General features: G+C 36.6%; 1 protein-coding gene across 1 annotated transcript; it reads right to left on the minus strand.

Annotated features, from left to right (window-relative positions):
* Window positions 1-6,094: 6,094 nt before the first annotated feature.
* LOC110889952 (organic cation/carnitine transporter 4) lies at window positions 6,095-10,780 on the minus strand. Its single transcript, XM_022137520.2, has 2 exons — window positions 10,320-10,780; window positions 6,095-7,435 (listed from the first exon to the last, which is right to left on the minus strand). Exons 1-2 carry the CDS (start codon window positions 10,738-10,740, stop codon window positions 6,267-6,269), a joined length of 1,590 nt encoding a protein of 529 aa, XP_021993212.1. The 5' UTR covers window positions 10,741-10,780; the 3' UTR covers window positions 6,095-6,266.
* Window positions 10,781-22,544: the final 11,764 nt, after the last annotated feature.

Here is a 22,544-nt window from a genome sequence, read left to right on the forward strand (position 1 = left end):
AGAAAAAAGAATTCAGCTTCATATCATCCGAAGTACATCTTTCTCCCACCTTCACAATCTCGTTCCAACATCCGGAAGAATTAGAGGCGAGAGGAAGCGACAACCAATTTTTACTCCTATGACATTCTACAATGACCCGCTTCCACAAACTGTTTGCTTCTTTCTTGAATCTCCAATGCCATCTAAGAAGCAAAACTTTGTTAATGTCTTTAAGACGGCTAATTCCCAAACCACCCGCCTTTTTAGGTCTCGCAACTCTATCCCACGCAACCCAATTAATTTTTTTTTTGTCTTTACTCGTACCATCCCAAAGAAACCTCCTCATAATACCTTCCAATTTATTAATCACAGTCACAGGGGCTTTAAAAAGCGAGAAATAATATATGGGGAGATTATCCAACACCGATCTAATAAGTGTAACCCTCCCCCCGATAGACAACAGTTTGGATTTCCAAGATGCTAGATGCGTCTCCATCACATTAATCACCGGCAACCAATTGGTGATGCAATTCATGTTCGCACCAACTTTTATACCGAGATAATTAAAAGTAACAATACCTCTTCTACATCCCAACACGCCAAGCATATTTTCCACCTCAGTGTCAGTCGTACCTACACCAAAAAGATTAGATTTATGAAGATTGATTCATAGACCGGAACATAAGTAAAAAACCCGAAGAATTCTAGCGGTCTTCTCCAAGTTTTCTCTCGACCATTCCCTCAAGATAAGCGCGTCATCCGCATAAAACAAATGACTAATATCTTGTTCATTCTCTGAAAGTTGAACTCCCGAAAGCTCACCAATCGACTTCCTTTTTTAGAACCCACGAAAGTGCTTCCATGACAATCAAGAAGAGAAACGGGGAGATCGGGTCTCCTTGTTGGAGGCCTTTCTCAATGTATCCTAGAGAATCGTTTTTATTTAATATTTATAATATATTTAGAAAAGAGATAGAACTTAGATATATTTATTTCATGAGTTAAGAAAAACCGTAACTCAAAAATAAAATAGCTATTTTTTAAACTTATGCTTTGAATAATCTATACTATATTATAAAGCATTTCATAAAAGTTAAGTAAATACAAGTATTTATACTTATGGTACAATACAAAATGAGATTAGTTTAAGAGTAAAATTGTCTTTTTAGCACCATCCAATATTAATGATTTATTTAGATTAAAGGGTAAATTACGCTTTTCGTCCTTTATGTTTGTATCGGATTGCAACGGATAGCCTTTAACTTCAATAATTACAATCACAATCCTTTATTTGCAAAACCCGTTACACTGTACGTCCTTTAGCACTAACTTGGTTAAAATTTTCAGTTAAGTTTGTTCCTTTAAGGGTATTCTGGTCAATTCATGCGTTTATTTAAATGTTTAAAAAATAAAACAAAAAAAAGTTTGCATATACACTTCATCTTCCCCAATTTCCTAACCCTAAAACCCTAACCATCACATCTTGCCACCGCCACCTCATCCTGCCGCCACCACCTCAAATCTCGTCGCCACCATCACTCCGACCACAGTTCATAGAGAAAAATCAAGGTGGGGAGGATATAACAACCCTCCTAAATATATCCTAGAACCCTTAACATGACCCTAAACTTTCCTAAATATATCCTGTACGCGAGAAACGGACCCGGAATAATCCTATACTTAGAAAAATCAAGAAAAACCAAGTTTAACAGTCACTCGCGGCCTGCGATAGACGAACGAAGATCCTTCGCGGGGTGCGACGGCCCTTGCTTGGTCGACACTGCACAGTGCCACGTGGCACGTGACTCACCGAGGCTAGGCTGGTGACTGGTCAAGCCTATACGCGACACGTGGACTCTCGCGGCCCGCGACGGCCGAGGCCTACTTGGTCAGGGGCGCGACGGAGTGGCTGGTCAGCCTATAAAAGGGGGTCGAGAGCTCATAATTCGCCGTTCAAAATTTTCTTTTCTCTCTCAAGATATAGTAGACATAATACTCGGGTATTATACCCACTATTAAGCGAAGCTCTGCCTCGTTGTAAGTACCATAACCCTGTTGTTACCCTACACGATTGATTTAGGGCTCCGTAACGCATGTCAGGGCTCTGCCCGACTCAGTCAGTCGTTGGAGTTCTGTCTCGTGTGTACACCCGATTGATTTAGAAAACTGTAATGCATGTCGGTTCTGCCCGACTCCGTCATTAGAATTCTGTCTCGAGTTGTACGGTTAATATGATTTGGGTTATTTTACTAACACGTGTGCATTGTTTAAATTTTATATAGATAGTAACCAGGAGGTACATCAGGAAGCTTTAGTATTACCTAAGTAAACAATGTGAGTACATCTGCTTTTAACACCTTTTTGTAAATTACTTTTTGTGAGTCAAACTGTTTTACCAAAAATCTCAATGTTTTAAATAACACTTAAACCGTGATTGAGTATTTGTAATTCTACAATTACTACCGGTATGTTGTTGGGGTTTTGTATACATTACTTGAAACTCGTTACTATTGGAATAGTAGCATGACCAACCAGTCAGGAAAATCAATACCAGGAGAAAATAGTAATTGGATAGATATAAACAAATGTAATTGCGGATGCCCTCAATTCTGTAAAAGTGATAAAACCGATTTGATTAAATTGGGATGCACTCACCAGTATTTCTTGCTGACAAAATATTTTTAAAACGCGTTTCAGGTAACAAAATGTGAAAGCCAATAGAAGCCAGGTGGAGAGCACTAAAGGCTTGGAAAAATGGCTATAAAAGTTAACTAAATAAAAAGGAGTTTTTATTTTCAATAATTAGGGTTTACCCCTACAAATGTAGTGTCAAATGAACTTCGGTTTTTTCCCAATTAAATATTTCCTAACTACGGTCCTGACGAAGGTTTTCCACTGCCAAATTAATAAACATCGATACCATCTAGCTGGTTCACGGCTCCCGCTCCCAGGGTGGGGTCGGGGGCTGCGACAGTGTCAAAAACGAGTATTAGTTGCTAGATGGTTATTTCCTCGTATATTTACTTTTGCTATACTTTTAAATTCCGAATTCCGACTCTAGTCTTTCCTTCAACTTCAACCCGGACACATTCGACCTCCTAATCTCATACACTCGTCAACACTTGGATAATCGGAAGAATTAGCAATTTTGTGAGTATACTTGACCCAGTTTACCATTTTCACACTTTTGGGTGTAACATGTTTTCATATACAAAACACACTTAGTATACACATTCTTATGCAAATATACCAACAAACAATCCAATACATGCTCACTATTTGTTATGCTTGATTCGTGTTTTCTGGGTGATTCTTATGTGATGAACTTGTCATTAGTTTCATACACAGAGGGTTGACTTGTAAATCGCATGCAAGTTTATACGTTTATCTTGATAACCAGGTTTGCCATGTGTATTGTTCATTATCATTTTTTTATACTTATATGCTACTACACAAAACTTGTATACTCGCCAATACTTTTGTATTGAACTACGCTTTTAAAACATGTTGCAGGTTTAACAACGATGTTGATGATGCATGGAATCTAGTAGGATGCTTAGATACCTACGTTAAATTTTGTATACTTATTGTATTGTAATTCCTTATTCATGTTGTTGTATTTGATTTCTATCTTTATAATTGACTCTTTGAAATGAAATGAAATTCGAATATTTAAATACTTGTCACGAGTACTAGTGTTATGATGTCTTGAGCAATCTATTTCGTCTCACTCCGATGTTTCCGCCATCGGTTGGGGTGTGACACATTTAGTGGGGAATGTATGACCGTACGGTTCCACAGGTCGCACACAGTGTCCTAATTGCACACTCAGTGATCCGCACTCTTTGTTATAATGGGCCATGTTTTCAGTGGACCGCACAACATGATCTATTGAATTTATCTTAGTGGGCCGCACATTCTTGTTTTAGATAACACACTGTATGAGCCCAAATACCTTATAAGCCGCACACTCACCCCACTGTTTACTCTATTTGTGCAAACTGTTACTACTATAATATACGATAATTGTGTTATACATGATGATACGAAATACATGATAGGTATTCCTTGTACACTGCTTGTGAAGTACGTGAAATATGTGAAATACATTGTTACTTGATACATATATGAAACACGTGATTCATTTATATACAATCCTAAGAAATGGTAACCTTAATAGGGCAAGGTTAACCAATACTCTATCTAACCGAGCAATCCAAGGTGAATTCACACTAAAAATAAAAGCATGCATTCCCGGTGGGTTGGGAACTCCACATATTCCCGTTGGGACGGGAACTTCATATATTCCCGGTGGTTTGGGAACTCTATATATTCCCAGTAGTTGGGAACTTGATACACTAAACAAATGTATACTATAAAAGTCCCTTTTTCACGTATACTGATTAATCGCCGTTCGAGGCGGACATAATATTAGTTGATAGCGCTATTAGGTTTGATAACCTCACACCGTGCCTTGGAGGAGGATGGGCGTGAACTATTATCTAGGAATCTGGTCAATGACGGTAGACATTGACCAAAAGGGCGAACTAACAATTACGTCAAAAGTTTCGGTACTGCACAGTTTAATGGTTCATTCATACACATATACATAAAAATGGGGTAGCTCCCCATGGCATGTGTTGATTACATGGCAATTTCATAAAATGATGTTTTGGGAAAACGAGTAAACCTTTTTCGAAAACCGTGAACTCACCAACTTTATGTTGACACGTTACTGCATGCTTGCAGGTCCGTAGATGCCGTGCGGGAGTTTGCTTGGAGCGTTGTGGTGGTCGTCTAGAATCCGTTGTCGGATTCCTACATTTGAACTTATGTTTTAAACTGCTTATGAACTTAATGATTCCGCTAGACAATTGAGCTCTACTTTAAAACTTGCTATGTTTTGGAACTTTATTTCAAAACTATTATGATTTTGGACTTAAACGTTATGTCACTAGTCATAATGATGATGGTTTTATTTTACTTATGATAAATGTTCAATGTGATTGGTGGCTTGATCCTGGGCAGTCGCACGCCTCGTGGTATTACTCCGTATGTGAAATTTGAGGGTGTGACACCAAGCCTATAGAGCCGGTCCTGGTATAATTTAATAGTAAAGATTTTACGGTTTAACACTTCATGTTTGACCGAATCTGAATTTCATGTTTAGTTTAATTCATAATATATTTCACCTAAAGGTTAACTTTTACATCAACTTTGTACAAGAACTAGCAGTTTATATCCGCGCTTCACAGTGGGCAAACTTAAAAAATAATTGAAAAAATTACACTGTTGGTCCTTGTGGTTTATGTTGTATTTCAATGTCGGATATTAATAGTTTTTTGTTATAAATCAAATTTTAACGTTCTAATTTATCAGAATGTTGAGTATTAAGGCCAAACTTTATCACAATGTTGAGTACTAAGGCCAAACCTTGTTAACTTTTTTTTGTTAAATATTACTAAAATGACTAAAATGCCCTTTAATAACTAGATTGACTAATTTATATTTGACTAATATGATTGAAAGTAATTTTTCTTTTTTATTTATATTTTTTATAAATTTAAATGGATTTAAAGTTTATTATTTATAAACTTTGAGTTTATAAATAATATGCTTGTACAATAAACTTTTTCACTTAATCTAAATTATAAACTCATTAATATCTTATAAAATCTAAATCTAAATCTATGATTCAACCATGAAGACTTGTCAACCTCCATATAGATTATTTATGTAGAAAAAAACCCTAGTTACTCAAGCTCAAGCAACATATATTTGTAACAGAAGTAAATTAGTGGAAAACATAGCAATTGAGCTTCAATTTCATGGAAGAAATCCAACTGAAGTCTAAAAACTAACTCCCTAGATGAATCCAAAACGTTTGGTGTCAAATTCGTGAACAACGAAACGCGTAAAAGGATTCAATCAATAACCTAACAACAACCAAAGTTCATCATTTCCCTAAAAGTAAAACCAATTTAGGTTTACAAATTTACTAAAACCTAAATTAAAACATATATATGAGAACTAGCTTATTACTATAGTAGTGAAGTTAAAAAGTCTCAACTTCAAATGAAGGTTTTTTGTTGTGTGTTTTGTTTGGTCTCAAATCTACTTTTAATACGTTTAATAATAATGGCAATGTGATAAGAATAACAATTAACATGTTACAATATGAGATAGGGTATGTAGAAAGGCTCAAACAAAGCACTAGCTATTTAGCCCAAGTGCCAAATAAGATAAGCTTTGTAGGAATCAAGATTACATTGTAACTTCAAGGTTGACTAAGCAAGCATTGAGGACTTGTCTATTTCATCCTCCATTCCATTCATGGTGTCATATAAGGGTCTGTTTAATGTTTCTGGCAAGGAAAACATAAGCATACCACCCACAATCCCACATGCCCCAAACACCATCAACGAAAGACTAGCATCCATAACTACGACGAAAGGTACTAGTATGGCTCCTATTTGTCCCACCTGCCTTGCAGATCCGATCGCTGCACTTCTGACTACTGTTGGAAACAACTCCATCGCGTATACGTATAACAAATTATAAGTTCCAGCCATCCCAAATATTCCCAAAACTCCACACACTGTCCTCACTACCATCCAGCTCCCATGGCTTCCCATCAAGCCGCCTATAAGGCAAAAGATCCCGCTAAACCATTGTGTTCCAACTCCTAACGACTTTCTCCCAAACCTGTCTATTAAGATTGCGGTCAAAAGATATGCTGGCATCTCCGCAACTGCATTGAGTAACACACTGAGGTAGATATTAGTGTTAAGGTTTGTGGCATTTAAGTTTAGCCCATAGTACACAGTCGCGCTTGTAAAGTTGATTCCCATAAGAAGAAGCAAATGTTTTCTCGTTGATGGTGACTTTATCACGTCTATGACAGACATCGTGACAATTTCATTCTTTCCGATTTCTACGCAGTTGTGATCACAACTATTGGCTGCCTGATCTAGGACAATGTACACATTTTCAGGGAGGTGTTTTCCATTTGATTTGGCGATATTTCGCATGATCTTCATGGCTTCATCGGTTTTACCACGAATGAGGTACCAACGAGGGGACTCAGAAATGAAAGGGAGCATGAGACAAAGAAAGATAACGGAAGGTATGGAAGAAGCAATGTAAAGAAACCGCCATGATTGAAATGTGTAAGCTATGCTTGAGAGAAGAGCTATCCCGCTTGAGAAAAAATAGAAAGTGGACATGCCGGCAAAGCCACGCTTGGTGGGTCCGATGGGTTCAATGGCGAGCACAAAGGCGCAAACACCAATCCCACCAGTGCTGAAGCCGGTGAGTAGACGGAGAAAGACATAGATCCAGTAGTTTGGGGAGATGGAAGTTAATAGGCCTAAAGTGATGTTCATAATGCATACAATTGTGAGTGACCCTTTTCTTCCCAATTTGGTATCAGAGAGGTAACCCCATATTCCGCCACCTGCAAAATAAGATCAACCATCTTAATTAAGATGGATTGGGGACACTTTAAAAGAAGGTTATGATATTTCTAGGAAAATAAAGTGATGTTCATAATGCATACACCATACTAGATTTTATTTTTTTTTCCTATAATAAATTAAATTACAAGAATGACCAAACTACTCTGGAGGTTTTTTTCTATTAAAAATAGACAAAAAGTTAGTGTTTGGATCTTAAAAATGTTACAAAAACTAAAACTAGAAATATCAAAATTAATTGTCACTTTCAAAGCTAGACTCTAAATCTATCTTTTTTCTATACCACGGGGACATTTGTGTATTTGCTCTCTCTTTCTCTATACAAACATCACACATGTGTATATAAGTACACAAATATAAATTTAGCATACACATAAATTCATTTTTCTAGCATTATTCTTTAGTTATTTTTTCATAACCAATATCTTGTAATAAAATTTTAAATTTTCATCAGACACCAATAAAAAATTTAAAAAATATAAACTTTGTAGGAAAAAATATCCATCTCAAATTGATGAAAAAAGAAAATGATGCAAAAGAAAATATCTTTAAATGTACCTCCAAACTAATGCATCAATGTAGAATGTAGCACTCTTTTGGTCTACTTATGTTTTCATTTTAAATTAGAGCTAAAGCTCTTGACCTTTTATTTTACAATAGATAAGGTATCTTAATTTGTTGATGGCTTCTACATCTATCAATCCATCAGGTTGCAAGTGGCATTTCATATTCCAAACATTATTTAAAAAGGTTGAGAGAAGAACAAGTAAAGTGGGCTGTCAAACATGCTAAACTGTATTGGCAAGTTGAAAGAAGAAATCATTTATCAAAAAACGAAAGGAGAAACAAGTTGCAAAGTAGGGTACTTTTATTTTTGTTTCTTTTGATGAGCCGAGTCATCAAAGTGTCATCCGATCTAGTAATGGTTTGGACTTATGAGGAAAGAACAAAGGAAAGCCAAGGAAGTTATTGACGAAAACACACGTCATGGAGCTGTATCATTCGTCCAAATCCAAGATGGTCCCGGACCTATGATGAACTGATGGGGATAAGAATATCACAATCATAACAAGCTAGCCCTTAGTGCATTGAAATAAGGTAGTGTGTGGCGCTCGTTCATGAAATAGTAATAAATCGGTATATTACTTGAAGGACTATAGCTTAAACCTGTTTGACGCTGCATGGTGTGTGACAATCACATTACCATGTACTAATTTCTCCTTAATTTTCTCAATTTACTCTCACTCTCACATTGAAGTAGTCGTCGGGACAAGATTAACAATGGTGTCCCTAATATTCTCCTATTTAAACGTAAGTAAAGGTCCGGACCAAGAACTGTAACAAGTCCTTTATTGCAACCATTCGCATTCCTAAATGGTTTCCAAAATCGGAGTCGGTGGTTGAATTTTTGGTTCCATGCAAGGCCTGCCTGAGCCATGTACAGGGTGGATGACCACACAAGGCTCAGTGTCCCAAATTTGTCAAAACAACCCAAAATATTATGTATAAGTCCAAAACATGCATGACGGCTACATGTCAATTCTTATGACTTCTCACACTTCTCACGAAAAGTGTCATTTTTATAGGATCCTAATATATATATATATATATATATATTAAATTTAAAATCCAACCAAAAAATAGTAAAACAATAGGGTTAAATGGTGTCTGAATGTTCGTTGATTCTTTATTAATTAAGTTCGGGATCTCTTTGTGTTTGCGATGTATTAATTCAATTTGATACATTTTTTTTGTTCATTGTCTTTGTAAAGTTTATTTTATTATTGCGTTTATGAAGGGTATCTACTATAGACTACAACGTATACAACTTTCAATATGTTGGTATTTTTGTTTTCCTTTCCTATATATTAATTAAACATTAGGATGGTTAATTAGGGTTAAGTAAATTTTCTTTAATTTTTCATTCGATAGTGTTGCATGATAAATGAAAAATTAGTAGTTTTAGTGTAATTTTTTTGTTGATAACTTTTTTTGATTAATAACCTTTTAAAATCGCTTTTTATAGATAATATATTAATTGAACTTTTTTGTCACTAATTTACCAAACTTAAATTACAAAAGTTGAACTAAAAGGTTAGGGTAAGAGGAGGTTCGGGATTCAATTCCCATAGTATATGCAAGTTTAGCAAAAAAAAAAAAAAGTAAACTAAATCTTAGTTATAAAATGTAGTTATTAAAACTTAAACGAAAATCATTCATTGATTAAGTAGAGTAATTTTTTTTAACGGCCAACGAAATAAAAGTCCAGCTACCATCCAATGGCAAAAAGCGACTCCATTTGCTTGTGATCGCAGACGACGCTAGATGGCCCAAGCCTACCATCATTACTAGTTCTAGGGAAAACTTGTAGCTCAAAAACCCACTGCGATAAAACCCTGTTAAAATCCGATTTAAACTTGAGATCTATAACCGCAAACCCAAATCTTCACTTTTCCTCCAAATTTACCAAATCATGTGAAACACACTATCTCTAGCTTTTTCACTATTAAGACTCCGTTTGAAGTTAATAAAAGCCCAAAACATGATCAAATCACAATAAGTGGAATCTTTTGGATATACTATATGATTTTATTAATCTGATATTGTTGTTAACGCTTATTTACTGTTTTGGAAAAAAAAAAAAACATATACGTAAACAAATTAAAAAGCCAGTCATAATGGCAAGAGTTCGCTTGAGTTGGAAACTAGTCGAATAGGAGCCCAGTCTTTTGCTCAGTTGAAAATATAGAGTTGAGCTAGCTTGAGCCCGAGTTAGGGTTGGCTCGAGCATCAATATAACGATTTCATCAGAAAGCGAAGATGTATTCCATGTACACTTATTTAAAGATATAGGGAGGGTGTTACCTATCATGCAACCACAAAAGAACAAAGCCTGAACGAGCCCAACCTTGTATTTTTGTCCACACACTAGACCCCACTCAGCCACTGTTGACCACCCTTCGCTACTGTCCCATCGCCATGAACCTGGCTGAAGCCCACAAACGCTCTCGTTCGAATTCAATAGACATTCTGAGCCAGGCTCACATGTCCAACCGGGTTCACGGTCAGCAAAAACCATAACCATTGTGTGTATCGCCTCAAGCGCCCATGCCATACACGTGAGAACAAAATGCTTGAGTTGCCAAAACCCAAACTCACCACAATATTTGGTTAACGCTTGGTCGACCGAGAGCATCTCGAGTGGTGGTTGCCCGTCAACCATCACAGGAGGGAGGAGAGGTGAGTAGAGATCATCCGATCGCGACTCCATTTTATGGGATGACATTAGAGATTTAGAGGTGACAAGTTGGTGCAATACTGGATGTGGTTCAAGTTATATAGGCCAAAGGATGGATAATTGGCCTTTTTTTAAAGACATGAAAAATATACAATTTGTTCACATTAAAATTTTAATATTCAAAATGACATGGAAAAGTCACTTATCCAGCCAGCATGTAATAAGTTGCTTTTTGAAAATATATAATTTTGTTTGGTCCCAACTATCTGGGGATGGATTCGAACTTTTATAGGGTTAATACATATTATCATATGTAAAAAAAAATTATAATAAAGAGTTAACATTTTAAAACTTCATGTTTGACCAAATTTTTAATTTAACTTTATTTTCATAATATTTTTACCATCAAGTTTAACTTTAAGGGAATTTCATATATTCCATTTAACTTATAAAATTACATATTTTCTTCATAATATTTTTACCATCAAGTTTAACTTAAAGGGAATTTCATATATTCCATTTAATTTATAAAATTACATATTTTCTCAAAACACATTTTCAACACATAATATACCATACTCTTCATTTATATCAACTTTGTATAACAACTAGGAATTTTTCCACCCGCGCTCCGCGGCGGGGTTAATCAGTATGTGAATATAACTATTAAGATCAAATCATCACGGCAACAACTGTTGCACCGTCAATACGAAGGCAACTACGGCCACGAAGATCATCAAACAGTTCCATTGTCACCATCAATACAACTTGTACATCAACCTAATAAAAAAGGAAAAATGAAAACAACAAAACCAATTCGACTCGGATCTAAAACTATCATCATTGTTGTCACAAAACAAAGAAGGCTCGGGCTCAGTGCCACTGCGGCTGCACACGGAATTGCCTTGTCATGTAGCAAGCCACCATCATCACTCCAGGATGTTGTTCTCCGGCCTTCATAATTATATAAAACCATTATAATACACAAGAATGCATAAGTTTCAGTTGCTGCAGCACATCAGTGCCATAAATTTGACATGAAACAATGCAAGGTTGCTAAAATCAACTATAAAAGTTAATATTCCTCAATACTAAATTCAAAATCCTAACATTATACCTCCAAAGCCATCTCAATTTCAACTTCACTTCTAGAAGGATCCTCAACATATATAGGAAGCACAGTTGCAGCCTTGTTTACATGGTGAATCTTCGTCACTACTAGAATTTAACCTACATATATTCCACCAAATATTCACTATTAAATACCCAAATCTCACAATCCAATATCCAAAACAAAAAGTCGGTTCAAAGAAAAGATAAATCATAAGTCTGTTTTGATTCTTGTAACATTTGACAATGAATTAACTTATTCAGGTAAAAAAAATTATAATATCAACATAGTAAAAATAATGGAACCTGAAAAGTGTCAGGGTTTTGAAAAAAAGATATATAAAATTTGATCCTTGCTTGTTAGGTACTATTGTTACCTTTTTGTATATATTGTATATTTTTTGTTCATTGGAGTGTTCACTTGCAAGGTTCGCAATGCTGTGAGACATGGTTGTAAAAGTCGCTAGGCGCTCCCTAGTCGGTCGACCGGGGAGTTGAGAGTACTCGGCCTAGGCGGAGAGTACACGGGGAGTACTCGGAGATGCCAAATTATAAAGAAATTAGTTTTCGGAAATAAAATATATGTCAAATAACATAAATTTACTAATATTTATAACAAAATACGTGAAATTGATATTCATTCTTTAATACGATAGGAATAGAAATTATGTTTTATTTTATTTTAAGTCAAACTCAGCCTGAGTTGACCTACTAGATCCGATTTTGGCCAATGTTGACCGCATTTGATCGATTCCGAGTAATTAGTCGGAGTTGAAGAAAGTCGCCTCGGCAACCTACCTTGTAGCGACTACTCGGAGAGTACTCGGCCTTGGAGACCTTGTTTTACAACCATGCTGTGAGATCAGCTAATCCAGCATTAATTCCTCCCTTCAATCCAATGGCAGACAAGTTCCTGATTTAGGAGTAACTGCAAAAAGATTGTTGCAAGTAAATAGCTTTTAAAAATGTTTACTTGATTGTTCCAGATGTTTTACCAGTATTCAAACATGCACAAAGGTTTAATAATTTAAATTCAACTTTCGTCATACATGTCACCTAGCAGAAGCTGTAGTCTGCTAAAAACAAAGCTTTCTTCTTGCCTGTAAGTTGGGTCATCTTCTTCATTGTAACTCTCCCATTCGTTATTGATGTTGCGCGAGCCTAGGCGACTATGCAACGGAGGTTTTCTCTGCTGGTAAGTGTACTGCTCATAATTTCTTTCTGTCTCACCATAGGTATCACGCGTGTCGTGCACGCTTTGCCTCCTGATGGTGGACGATCGTTCATGCTGCTAGGTCCGCGCGTGCGTGTTCGGGTGCGCCTGTTGTGGAATTTGGGTGTTTGGCTGCTTTTGAGATGGGGTAACAAAAGCGGACGGAGCAGCTTGCGCCTGGAGCAATGCTTGTTGTGCGCTTAACTGCGCATGGACCATGTTTAGTGATGCTGTCTGTTTGGCATACCAGGAGGCCAGAGTTTCTCCTTCAGGTAGCCCTAACATGGCTGAGAAGTTTAGTTGTGCCTGTGCCGATGGTGCTGAAGGGCCTGCACCATGGTTTGGCGTTTGAACTCCAGGAGTTGTTTGATTGGTGACTCTAGGGGCTGTTTGGTTGATAACTCCAGGAGTGGGTTGATTGATAACTCTGGAAGCACTTCCAAAGAAATCAAGAATTTCATTGTTTGTTGGTTCTTCTCTGATGGTCCCGTTCCGTTGGTGCGCTTGGACGTGAACGGTGTCCGTAGGCAGTCCAAAAGAAGAGCTTTCTCCGTCTACGTGAAGAGAAGGGTTTTGTTCAACCATTTAGAGAGTGTTTTTGAAGAGAAAAGATATGAGAATGGTTTAACACATGGTTATCCAGCTGGGTCGTCTCGTATATAAGGGTTCAATCTCTTTCTCCACTCGCCAATCGTTGGGTTCCTGCAAAACAGAACACCAGTGACTCGCCACAAGGAAGGGAATATGGGAGGTTCTCCTTGTGACCACCCTCCGGCGTGAGAATAAGTACTGTTCTGAGGAGAATAGCGTGTGTTGTAGGTGAAATAGAGGGAGAGAGAGAGAGAGCAGAATGTTAAACCTGAAGGAGGAGTCCTCTATTTATAGCCAAAGAATGAAGGAGGGAAGGAACGCCTTGCCAGCTGCCGCCGAGCGCCAGCTGTCCGACCAAGAGGAATATCCTCTTGGTCTCCTCTGCGGTCATCAGAGTAGTAGATGACGTGGCGCATCCTTATTCGTCTAGTTAGGAGAATTTTGGCAGTGGCTGTCGGCCTGTCCTATGAATATCTTGCAGGTCCAGCTGGCGTCCGTCTACTGGTGACACGTGTTGTCCTTTTTGTCTAGGGGAGCATCTTTTGTGTCACCTGTGATTTCTTCCAGAAGCTTCTAGATACATTCCGCTGATGTAGGCGCCATGCTGGATAAAAGTGGTATGGTCCCGGCCATGTGTGCATGGGTTTGGGACCATACCTCTTCAGGTTGGAACTACAGTTAAAGTGGAGTGAAGTTTGAGACTGAAGCATTTTCGGTGCACTCGCTTGACTCTTTGTCGAAACAATATCTACCGTTATCTTCAGCGGTGATGATGCCGACAGTGGTGGTTGTGGCGGGGATGGTTATGTGGTGGTTACGGTGAAGGGGGGTAAGATGGTGGTGGTGGTTGAAGGTGGAGGTGGTGGTGTGGAGTGGGGAAGATGAAGTGGGTAGGGTGGGTGGTGGGTCACACATAAATTGTAAAATATTAATTATATTTCTTTTAACTTTTTAGTTATTAATTTGACAGTAAGGGTATTTTTGTCATTTCAGACGCACCTAACACCAAAAACTAACCCTCATCCACACCAAGGACTATCCGGAAACGAAATTCAAAAACTTAGGGACTATAGGTGTAATTTTAAAAAGTTAGTGACTAAGTGTGAAAAATGGACAAACCACATGGACTATCTAAGCGTTTTTCTCTAATGATAATTCATCAACTACAAATCAGAGGTAATTTTAACCTTTTTTTTTGAAAGGAAAACTTCATTAAAAACCGGCCGGCCTGACACAAAAAAGCAGGACCGCACCACCCAAAATTACAACATATACATCGGGAATTTACACCATTCTTTCCAATCTAAATTCTTACACTTAGACCTATTTTTGAACCAAAAGAAAGATAGAGACTTAACCTCCCCTACGATTTCATACCACTCCCCCTTACCATTGTCGAAAGTTTTTTTATTTCTAGCTCTCCAAATGCACCAGCATCCAACAATGATGATCCCAAGGACAATCTTCTTATGATCCGCTCCGCTACCCATCGTTTTATGAACATCCATAAGATCCTTAAAACTGAACGCGTAAATTGGGGAAGCTTTGATCCAACTCGATATTTCGCTCCAAACTCTAAGCGCAACACGACACCCCGAAAAGAGGTGATCAACAGTTTCCGATGTTTCCTGGCAAAGAGCACAATCATCCGATCCAGAGGTAATTTTAACTTATAATAGATTTATCAACTCCCGTTTTAGATTCAACTCAACCAATAGCAAAATAGTTTTTTTAGATTTTTTAATTTTTTTCTTTTTGAAGTCAACGTGTACGAACACTCGAATGGATGAAGAATCTGACTGTGATTCTCTTTTTAGAGTTACCCATTTACCTAACGTAGTACTCATCTTGACCCACAAATTATTTTAAATAAAAATCTTACAACTCATCCTGACTTATCCTTAATTATTTCCCTACCCATCCTGGCCTATCATCATTTTTTAAATTAAAAAAAAAAACCCAAAATACTCATATGGGTTTTTATTAACTCGCCTACTCAGAATCATCATATAAACCTAAACCAAAACCAAATCTTATCAACAATAAATAATAAATGTTTCATTAATGTAAATGTAAATGTGATAACTTTTGTGGATAATGAAATTTCGAAACCCTAAAATTAACATGGGTTGGGTTTGAAAGGCGGTGAGTTAGAAAACGCTAAATCAAATTGTTTGGGGTGAAAACGACGTTTAGAATGAAAAGGGGATGCCAATGATCTCTAGATCAAGTGGTGGAGAGCTTGCATTTCTCTTGAGAGATGCAGGTTCGACTCCCACTTGGTGCAGAGTGAGGCACTGGTGGGCAATGATAGGAGACCCAGGGAAACCTGGGTTGGATCCTTGAGCCAAACGGGTTTTACCGGTAATTTCACTGTCGTGCCTAAGGGCGGGTGGGTTACCGGGTTTTCCCCGGAATTGGTGGTGGACTCGGGTTACTCTCGGAGTACTCCGTTTGTCCAGTGGGTGCCCCGAGAGTGCTCGGGATTGAGTTTGTTGGCCGTTCAAAAAAAAAAAAAAAAAAAAAAAAAAAAAGAATGAAAAGGGGATAAAAACTTTGACTATGCAGACGCAGGTAGGTTATCTGCAAGCAAACGTGTATGTATGGAGTTGATCAACACTCAACAGGGGTTGGTTTAACTGGATGGCAATGGCAGGGCAGGCAGGGTATACCTAATTTCATGCCCAAATACTTTGTTGTAAATTTTTTCTTTTGAACGGCCAACAAACTCAATCCCGAGTACTTTCGAGGCACCTACTGGACAAACGGAGTACTCCGAGAGTAACCCGAGTCCACCACCAATTCCGGAGAAAACCCGGTAACCCACTCGCCCGTAGGCACGACAGTGAAATTACCGGTAAAACCCGTTTGGCTCAAGGATCCAACCCATGTTTCCCTGGGTCTCCTATCATTGCCCACCAGTGTCTCACTCTGCACCAAGTGAGAGTCGAACCTGCATCTCTCAAGAGAAATGGAAGTCCTCCACCACTTGATCTAGAGATCATTGGCTACTTTGTTGTAAAATAAATACAATACTTAAAATTTATACATTTCGGGTAAACATCTATATAGTTTCGGGTAATCAGGTTGGGTATCATCTAATCTTATACCCGGCCCAATACCCATTGGGTATCGGGTATACCTGTCCCAAATGCTTCGGTTTCGGGTATACCAAGCGGGTTTGGATATATTTGACATCCCTATTAACTAGTGGAATTGTCTCGCGTGTTGCGGCGGTAATTCAGTCGTTATCGGTTTGATTCATTATGTTATTGGTATTGTATAGACACTTGGTTGCGTGATTAGCAATCGAAAGATATAACTCAAAAAGTAAAGTTAGTGATATGCTCAAAAGGATATCTACACGTGTTTTTAATCGATCAAAAACCATAAAAACGAATATTAGTAACACTTCTGGTAGTACATACACCAGTACCGATTTTGTTCGATCGGAAGGTGATATCAGTATTGTTGGACGATATTAGTTCAGTTCGTCATTTGTACTAGTATGGTCTTGACACTCGATGTACCATACGATATAAAAAAGATACTCTATAGAAAATATGACCCAGTTTTCAAGGAAATTTATACCGGAAACCATAAAAACGGATATTGGTACCGCTACCAAAGTTGTTTGGATTTTTTTTATTTTTTTTACTTTTTTCTTATTTTTTTATTTTTTAACATTTTTTTTATTTTTTACAGTTTTTTAAAATGTTTTAGTTTTTTTCTGATTTTTTTATTTTTCTGAATTTTTTGATTTTTTTTTTGGGATTTTTACTTTTTTTAAATTTGTTACTTTTTTCTGATTTTTTCTTATTTTTTATTTTATTAACATTTTTTTTATTTTTTATATTTTTCTGATTTTATTTTATTTTTCTGATTATTTTTATTTTTTTTGGTTTTTCAAATTTGTTTTTTTTTACTTTTTATAATTTTCAATTTTTTTTGTTTTATTAAATTTTCATGTTTTATTTTTTATTTTTTATTTTTGCCTATCATCATCGAAAGTCGAACCAATATTTACCCAAACTCATCTTAACCTTTAATAAACTCATCCTAACTCATATCCATCCTAACATATACCCATCCTAACCTTTTTCTTAAAAAACTCATCCTAACCCAAACCCATCCTAACAACCCATGACCCAAACCTGCCCAACTCATCACTTTTGCCACCCCTAGTTTGAAAAGAATTTTGTCTAAGAGAAAATACATATAAAAAATTTCCGGTAAACGGGTATGTGATTTTGGGTAATCGGGCTAGGTATCACCTAATCGAATACCCGTCTCACGCCCGTTAATTTTTTTTAAAAATACTCCCACACCCGGTTCCATACCCATTTGGCTTTACACCCGACTTGAATGTTTCAGGTTTTGGGTATAACCGTCAGGCTCGAGGTTTTTTTTTTTTTTTTGCGAGTGTCACTTCAAAATTCTTTCACTAAAAATTATCCTGTTTACAGTCAGCAACTCCAAAACCCGTGTGACTCTCTTGCCTCGTGCGTCCATAATCAACTCCAACTTTTGATCCACCATAATTCCTTCTACAAGTTCAATGCACTTTCCAGTTTTACCTTGATGGCCCAAACCAAACCGATTATTCAAACTTTGTTGTTGTAGACTTGTAGTCCACTGACGTGAGTCTTTGCTTAACAAATAACTATCCAATATTTAGTGAAGTGGTTCCATAACAAAGTATTGAAACGTGCATTAATACTAGTTTAGAGTAAACTTCTATTTTGCTTCCTGTGGTTTTGGTCATTTTAACAGTTTTGCCCCAAACTTTTAAAAATAACCATTTTCCTCCAATAGTTTGCTATATTTTTTTCATTTTGCTCCCTGCAGGGAGCAAAATGAAAAAACAGACAATTTGGATGGAGTTAGAGGCGGGAAGCAAAATGGAAAAATCATAGCAAACTATTGGAGAAAATGGCTATTTTTAAAGGTTTGAGGCAAAACCATTAAAGTGACCAAACTACAGGGATCAAAACGGAAGTTTACACAAACTATTAATTAAATATTCTTAAAATTAATAGAATCTTAGTGTTGAAATCCATAAATTTTTTGTTATATTAATAATTACGGGTCAGGATTTAGAGAAAACGGTAGAAAGTGTGAGAACGTTTATGGGTCGTCCGATCAAAACAATTTATGGACTAAATTGGCGTGGTGGCGTTTTCGTAAATAACATCAATTTTATTACGTGGACGCGCTTCATTAAGGGTAAAAAAGGTAAAACATCATTTTTCACATAAAACGCCGTTGAAATATAAAATGCCAAATAAATACAAAACGCCAAGTTTATCACTGCGTACTTTTTTCTCTGTTTTTATTTAAGCTCTCAGGCTACAAAAACGCCACAAAATATGAAACGCCATAATATATAACGCCAAACCTTACATCCAGATAAATGTTAATTACAGTTTTTGTTATAAAAATAATATCCCGCCTAAACTACGCGCCAAAAAAATCTTATAAATAAAAACGTCTCACCACCTTCCGTTTATCACACCAAAAAAACACACAAAAAACACAGTGGTTCCTAAAAAAAATACAACTCAATGTAAAACGCCAAAAAGTACAATGATGGCAAACATCTTTTCTTTGATACTCAGTAATGTTCTGCATGAAGTTTCGCTGAATGATTTGTTACGTGAGTGTAGTAAGATTTTGCTGCATGAGATGGACAAAATTCAAAAAAGAGGGACTGATGACACCCATATGTCATTCTGTCATCTTTGTTCTTGAAGAAGGTTTGAATGATTAGAAAAGCCTATTCCAGTGTAAATGCTACTTTTTGGCCTCGATGATTATAATGAAGACGACGGGCAGATAGCATCCACCCACACAGGGTCGATCTATGTCTCCAACATCCACAAAGACACTTCAACACATGAACAAAGAAAATAAACCACGCCAAACCCAAAACGTCATTTATTTGTGACAGTTCTTGTAGTTTCAAAAGAAAAAAGAGACTGATGACACTGAAGATTTAGATCATAAATTGCTTCTATTTGTTTTTTTTTTTAATTTTCTTTATCTGTTGTTTGTTTTGTAATTTCAGCTAATAAACAACAAAAGTACATTAATACTATAATGAAAAATATAATAAAACGCCAAAACGAGTAAATGCTTGTAAAACGCTATCATGCCATAAAAACGCCCCCAAAAACTACCAATCTATCATAAAATTACTTTGAACAAGTACTATAATAAAAAAAAAAAAAAACTTAAAACAATGTGCAAAGAAAATAAAACAAAAAAGTCCCATTGTTATCTAAACGCCACTAGAAAACAAAACGCCATAATTACAGCCGTCAAGATTAGACATGTTACACCATAAAAACAGTTAAGTCTGAAAACAAAACACGGTAACTGCAAAAACAGTAAAATGAAATGTCGGAAAACATAATTACTAACATTTATTATATTGAAAGCCAAATACTTGGGGAATTGAATTTATTTATCTTTTTCAAAACGCCATAATTACCTGTCATGCGCGGGAAAAAAAAGTCAATATAAAAGAAGACCATGAGAACACAAGCTCAAACACACCAAAAACATTGACTAAAAACGCCACATATTGTCCAAAACGCCAAAAACTTAAAAAATTGCTAAGGTTATTGCATGGAGGTTTGAAAGGAAAGAGAAACGATTCATCATAAAGTTCTCTGATAGGAGAAGCAAGGTAAGGACAATCAAAGTCATGCTTAGTATGAATGAAGGGGTTCAGAGGGATATCCTGGCCCTTGGGGTTCCAATGGCCAACGATTGTGAAAGAACCCGAACTGTAATAAAAAGACTGAAGAGAAAATTCTGGCAGAAGATGATGATGATATTGACGATACTCCTCTACCAACACTTAGTAGTTGGGTGATGCATGAGGAAGAAGGAACGCTTGAAATGACTTATAAAAATGGGGTGCAATATTCATTGCCAATGGAGGAAATGTTGAAGACAGGGTTGCTATCTATCATTGAACAACTCTGTGATTTAGCACCTTCGAAAGATCCAAAATCCAAGGATGCAGTGATATTCAAGAATAGGCTGCAGCAAAGAAGAGACGAGCTAATGGAGTTATACGCCAATCTAAAATTTGATGATGATGAATCTGAAGAAAGTGATGAACAAAGCGATGGGTACATCTTTGATGTAATCCCATCCACGGAAGACTATTAGTTTATTTTGATTTCGTATTATTGTAATTTTATAAAATATTAATCTATGGTAATCAATTATTAACAAAAAGACCCAGAACGCCAAAAAAATGACATGGAAAAAGCCATAACGCCAAAAAAATTAACTATGTGACACAAAAAGAATTAATTCAACGAGAAGAAATCTGAGAAAAACAGTAAAACGCCAAGTAATTAATGATTCTAGATAACACCAAAATTATCTTGCACGCCAAAAAATGAAGCAGCATGTCAAACGCGATAATCGGGAAAGGAGAAGAATACTAAAAAGACAAAAAAACCCCTCGGACCTTGATCATGTCCCGCGTCACGTGTTGGGCCAGGATGCGTTCTCACCGTTCTCACACTTTTGGTCGTTTTCTTCGGATCCCGTTTCTAATAATTACTATAATACTATAATTCAATTAATTAAAATGTCGCTAAACTAGTACATTTTGACGCTCCCAACATTATTAACTTGTAGAAGTTTATCTGTAATTGAAAGTGTGTTTATTTGAGGTATGCTGATGCAATTAATAATGGTTCGGAGGAGACGGCGGACCACACCCTTATCCAATGTCAAGCGACAAAAGAAATCTGGAGACAAGTGATCTGGTGGCTCAAGATATCAACAAACATCATATATGAATCGGTAAAAGAGGCTATACAACATCACGCGGATTGGGTATACCGACAAAGTGTAAAAAGGTAATACAGGCCGTATTATCACCAACCTTGTGGAGCATATTAAAGGTAAGAAACGGGAAGATATTCAGCGGAAAAGATGTAGGAACACACAAAATGGTGGAAGAGATCAAAGAAACATCGTTGGGCAACGAATATATCAAAACACCTTGACGTATCATGGAGCAACCAACGACGCTTTAAGTTAAACACATAGGAGAATGAAAGTAAGAATTGGTGTAACCAGGGTGTAGTATTGTAGTCGGTTCTCTTTTACGTGTTTTCGTTTTGTATCACGTCTGACGTAGTAACTTGCTACGTTGAACTTTTAATAAAAGCCTCCGTTGGCTTTCAAAAAATAAAAGAAAGTGTAAAGTAAACCTGTGAGTTAATGGGTAGACGTTGGGTTAGGATTTTAGCTTCTGATCGATCTTCCTACTCTTCATTTTGTCATCTTGGGTCTATCTGCTAGAGGTGTTTCCTTTGTCAATCGCTACAGACTTGTCTATGATCATGCTGAGTGTCTGATTCTATTTCTATATTTGTTGTCTCTATCAGATGCAATATTCGCATAAGTTTTGTATCGTTGTTAGTCTCAGTCTCGGTGTTAGTTTTAGTTTTCAATTTTGATTCAAAGTCTGTGTTTAGGTATAATCCGTAGATGTTTTAAGTGTCTATCTCAGTATTTGTGTGCGTTGGTTTTTGTCTCTGCTTCTGGTCCCATATTAGTTCACAAATTTCCAAGAGTTCTCAAGCTCTTTGTTTTCATATCTAGCTTATGTAAGTTATTTTATTTCTTAAATATAAATTTTCCAGTTATAGAAAAATTGATACATGATTAGTTGTTAAATTCGATAAAATATTAGTTTTCGAATAAATCCAAAAGTTATTTAAAGTAAATAGTTTTGTTGCTTATCTTGATTTAAAAAAATTCGTAGAGTCACTAAATGTATCTCGGCTGTATTGAATGGTTATTCCATCATCATTGTGATCTCATTATCGAATTCATCAAATGACTCGGAACATTGTGGACAATGCGATTGAAGTGACTATGAAATCGGACGAACTCGACTATG

Source organism: Helianthus annuus, chromosome 11 (assembly GCF_002127325.2).
Source record: "Helianthus annuus cultivar XRQ/B chromosome 11, HanXRQr2.0-SUNRISE, whole genome shotgun sequence".
In the NCBI taxonomy this organism is placed as follows: Eukaryota; Viridiplantae; Streptophyta; class Magnoliopsida; order Asterales; family Asteraceae; genus Helianthus; species Helianthus annuus.

Coding starts and splice junctions, on each gene's coding strand:
- LOC110889952 (XM_022137520.2), bottom strand. CDS start 10,740: ATGTCATCCCATAAAATGGAGTCGCGATCGGATGATCTCTACTCACCT. Junction 7,436..10,319: donor CTTTTGTGGTTGCATGATAG/GTAACACCCTCC, acceptor CTTATTTTGCAG/GTGGCGGAATATGGGGTTAC.